The 4,949-nt window shown below is 30.5% G+C and overlaps 1 protein-coding gene across 1 annotated transcript in view; it reads left to right on the top strand.

The window, feature by feature from the left end:
- The window catches only part of LOC107616161 (UDP-glycosyltransferase 87A1-like), a 2,983-nt gene continuing 1,788 nt past the window's right edge, over nucleotides 3,755-4,949 (top strand). Inside the window, exon 1 of the mRNA XM_016318158.2 lies at nucleotides 3,755-4,507. Coding sequence (XP_016173644.1) covers nucleotides 4,015-4,507 — 493 coding nt within the window. The 5' untranslated portion in view covers nucleotides 3,755-4,014. The remainder of the gene's footprint in view (nucleotides 4,508-4,949) is intronic.

The following is a 4,949-nucleotide window of genomic DNA, read 5'->3' as shown; positions in this document are numbered from 1 at the left end:
TATGTTTAATAAATTCAAAATCTTAATAAATATTTTTAGAAAATATTTGATTTTTAATAATTTATAAAAAATATTTATAATTATTATTTTTTATTTATGATTGAATGTACTCTTTATTGTACTCTATATATACGTTTGGATCATATATAAATAGATGTAAATTAATTCGATCTACTATGGTCCAAAATTAATTTGAAGCAGACCCATTCGAATTACTAGGGACGTCCTAACATGCATAATTCGAATCACCCTGATTCGAACTACCCTAAGACTACATGAAAGCATAATTCAAATTGGACAAATTCGAATTACAAGCATTACTACTAATTCGAATAGGACTAATTCAAATTAGTGTTGGTTTGTCTAATTCGAATGAGACTGATTCGAATTACATAAGAATGTGCTTTTGGGAGATCCTGGTAATGTTTTTCAATTTCGTAGAATTGTGTAATTTGGTCCTCCATTTGATTTAATTGTGCATTTTACCCAATATATAAGGTGTCTATAATAACTATGATCAGATATAAAGTATACAAAAAAAAATTGTGTGACAATCAAATGTGTTCATATGATATATATAATTATTAGCGCTATATACATTGAAGAGACTTGACTTGGTGGTAACATGATATTGTTAAAGCTTTTCCTTCTTATAGGTTCCAGCGCTATATAATTATTAGTGCAATAATTATAATCAAATGTGATCCACACGTTGTGGGTCTATTGGTGGAAGCGCGGGTTTAACGATTGAGTCGGTTGGACTACCGGACGGTTCGGTCCGATTCTAATAACTACAAACAGAATACTAAAATTTGGCGGCGGTTCAAATATTGTTTTCGTTTATTTGCTATTTAGCGGCGGCAAAATTGATAGACGTTTAGCGGCGGTTATTTCAGCGGTTAGCTAAAACCGCCGCTAATCGTTTACCCACGACCTATCTTTCAGTGTTTGGTTTAACCGCCGCAATATGTTTGGCTCCCATAACTGCCGCAAAATGCTGGTTGTGTTGTAGCGATTATCCATTAAACTATGAATATATAAATAAACAATTATGTAAGAAACAATTGAATGAAAATTTAGAAAACCGTTGAATTATTAATATTTTGGAGTTAAATTATTAGTATTATTAATAATTATTATTATTCTAGATGTAAACAGTTGAATTAGTATTAGTCTAATAAATTAGTTACTATTATTAGGGAATTATTAACTTTTAGTAGTTAATTAACATGTTTTGTGTTAAAGCTGGAAATTTTTTTTAATAATGATAGTTAAATTATTGATAGGTTAGTTGTATTTATACGCATATATGCTAGTTACTAAATTAGTATTAGTCTAATAAATTAGTTACTATTATTAGGGAATTATTAATTTTTAATAGTGAATTAGTAATTATTATTAATTTACTAATAGTTTGTTATGTTTTTGTAGAGTTTATAGAATTTGACATGTAATCACCTAGTTACTGCTTTCGGATCGGTATAATTATGCTGTGGAGGAGCATTTATGGTTCACTGATTTTTATCATGTTTCCTAGATTGGAATAGTTCAATGTCAGAAAGTATTGGTAAATGCTCTAGTCGAGAGGTGGCACGCAGACACACACACACACATTTCACCTTTCGGTTAGTGAGTGTGTTGTGATATTGAAAGATGTGGCTTTGATTCTTGGTCTTCCGACAAACAGTCTTCCAGTGACAGGAGTGACTATGAGTAGTCCGAAACCTTAGAGGCTGAGTGTTTGCACCATTTTGGGATTGCACCGAAAAAGTCAGACTATAGAAGAAGCTGCATAAATTTGGCGTGGTTTCGGGATTTAAAAGAACGTTTACAGTGCGTTGACGAAAACAGTATCCATAGATACGTTGAAAACATCTCTTGCATGCTCACTTCATCAGTTACATATTTCGTTTGAAATTGAACGAATCCACCAAATACCGGTATAGGATATCTGTATAAAATACATGATATTTTTTTGACACTGCAGAACCTATCTTTTCACAAATCACACCTTTTAGTTCTTCAAATGAGATTGTGAATGGAATAACAATATCTAACGGATTTTCACAAATAAATTTTACTCCTTCAGATATTTGTAACAAAATCTGACCGAAATAATATACTTTAGTAAGACTCTATCATCCATTTTTCTCACTCATATGAATATAAACTTCACTATCAAATTTTTTTACTTCATCTGAAATAACAGAGAAACAGAGAAGTTGAGGGAAAAAGAAGAAAAGAAGAAGGAGAGGAGATCTAAGAATCCCTCTACGAGTTACACACACACATATATATATAGCAAATCGGACCCACCAATTTGTATTCACGGAATCAAATAACACATATAATAATCAAATCGGACGGTCCCATTTGATTCTCTCGAAATAAAAAAAAAATTAAATCTATAGAAATCGGATGGTCCGATTACCCCCAAACAAATCGGACCGTTTGATTAGTGGGCTTAATTTTTTTTACAAAAAATTGGATGGTCCAATTTTTTCATCCTTTGTTTTAGAAAAAGCTGTCCCACATTCATATCTAGCACCCACATTCTCCATAACAATGCACGACACACACATGCTTTTCATATCTAAAAAAATAAACCCTATATTCATTGGTCGATTTCTTTTATTTTTCATATACAAATTTGAGTATTTAGAAATAACACAAAAGATAACGTTGAAATCATGAATTCATATTTACAGATTACACTAATAAAATAGGTGTCAATATTCCCATATATTTTTATAATTTTTATTCGAGATTAATTATCGACATTAAATCCATTTAATTTTGTCTCCCTCAAAATATAGTAAGTTTGAAGTTCATTTTAAAAAAATTAAAAAATTTCTATTTAATTTTTAAAATTTCAAGGAATAATATTTTTAAAAATAAAATAAAATAAAAATTATTTTTAGATTTTAAGGTATTTTCACTTCTGGACCAAAGAACACCTAATGCATGATTATAATTCATTTACACATCCACTTGCACCTTATAATTGTGCATGAAACATGATTATTCTTAATTATAATAGCAGGCAATTATAACATCTCTTTCCTTATCCATAGGTGATCATATATGACAGTCTTACAGAACTAGTGAACAATACGGACTGTTTAAAAAAGTATTGCTAATAATTTTCTTAATAAATTTGTTAATTTTTAAAAAAGAATGCATTTGTTTGATGGATTGAAAACATATATATGTCAATTATGTTAGATATATTATAAAATTTAATTTTAAATTAGTCATTAATATAAAATATATATTAAAAAATAAATTAAATAATATATATTTATACACAAATATATAATAATTAGTTTAGTAACTTATTTTTGTGTAAGCACGCGAACAATTGGACATGGAGAAAGTAGAAATTATTACTACAACTCTGCAGTCTATGATTTCTCCATAATAACCATTATTGTACAATGCATTTAAAGAGCAGCCCAATAAGGATCAGACATGAACAATCATGCAACTAACCATTTCTCTTATTTCGTTTCGAAATTCTCCAAAAGGATCATATTATTGCTACACTACTTTTATATCTAACATGCACTTCAGTTAGCGCCTTTTATAAATACTACTTTTTTTTCCCCCAAAAATTCTATAGCCTCATATTTTAAAGATAAAAATTACGATAAATGCAGGTGTAAATGTAATCCATTCAAAATTCTCTTCAAATTTTGCTTAAAATTAAAGACTACCCCACAAAACATGGGTTACATAAAAAAAAAAAAAAACACAAATTAAAGTGATAAAATATAGAAAAAAAAAGAACAAATAAAAATGATCATATATAGTCCGAAAATCGAAAAAATGACATGATGAATTATCTTCTTCCCATCCATCACAATAATGTAAGAATAATAGAATATAATTCTCTGCTCCAATATAAACTATAAAGTATTCCTCTTCTATGTATATATAAACACCTTCAAACCTCATTGTCCCTCCAAACCCAAATAACATTAAATTCTCCATTCAAAGAAGAGCATCATCGTCATGGGAACTATCCACGTGGAATCCAAAGCCATGTGCCACGTGGTGGCAATGCCGTACCCCGGAAGGGGCCACGTGAACCCCATGATGAACCTCTGCTCGATGCTAGCCACAAGAAAACCAGACATCATAGTATCCTTCGTGGTCACCGAAGAATGGCACGGTTTCATAAAAAACGAAGCGAAACCCGACAACGTTCGTTTCGCCACGATTCCGAACGTTATTCCTTCGGAGCTTGATCGAGCGAAGGACTTCCCTGCTTTCATGAATGCGGTTTCCACCAAAATGGAGGGTCCCTTTGAGGATTTGTTGGACCGCCTTGACCCTCCGGTCACCGCCATTATTGCTGACACCAAGCTGGTTTGGTCCATTGGTGTTGCCAACCGGAAGAATATTCCGGTGGCTTCGCTGTGGCCCATGTCCGCCACGGTTTACTCCTTGCTCTACCATTTTGACATGCTCAAGGAGAATGGTCATTTTCCCATTCAGATTTCAGGTACTATTTTCGAACATTTTAGTAGAGATTAATGCTATAAACCCTACTTTTAAATATCATTTTGTTTTTAATATTAAAAATGATTATTGATCAGAAGTTAAAAAAAATGAAAAAGTTGTCTTTCGGAGGGTGTGTAAAAGAGTGATTTGATTAAATGTCATGTCTCTCTAATATAATATGTATAAACAAACTATCAAAGATAAATACAAAATATTCTGATAAAATAATTTTAAAAGGTGAAAATAAATGACAAAAACTTTTTGAAAAAATAAAAAAAATTTGTCAAAAAATAATCCATCACTATATAAAATTGTCACGTAAGTATTCGTATTAATCATGTCAGACTTTTAGTCAGTAAAAATAGTGCTATTTATTTAATAATATCATTTCGGTCAAATTTTTAAATATTTTACAAGTCTTTGTCATTTTCATTTTCTAAAAT

Source organism: Arachis ipaensis, chromosome B01, assembly GCF_000816755.2.
Source record: "Arachis ipaensis cultivar K30076 chromosome B01, Araip1.1, whole genome shotgun sequence".
Lineage (NCBI taxonomy): Eukaryota > Viridiplantae > Streptophyta > Magnoliopsida > Fabales > Fabaceae > Arachis > Arachis ipaensis.
This window is presented reverse-complemented; position numbering and strand designations above follow the sequence as displayed.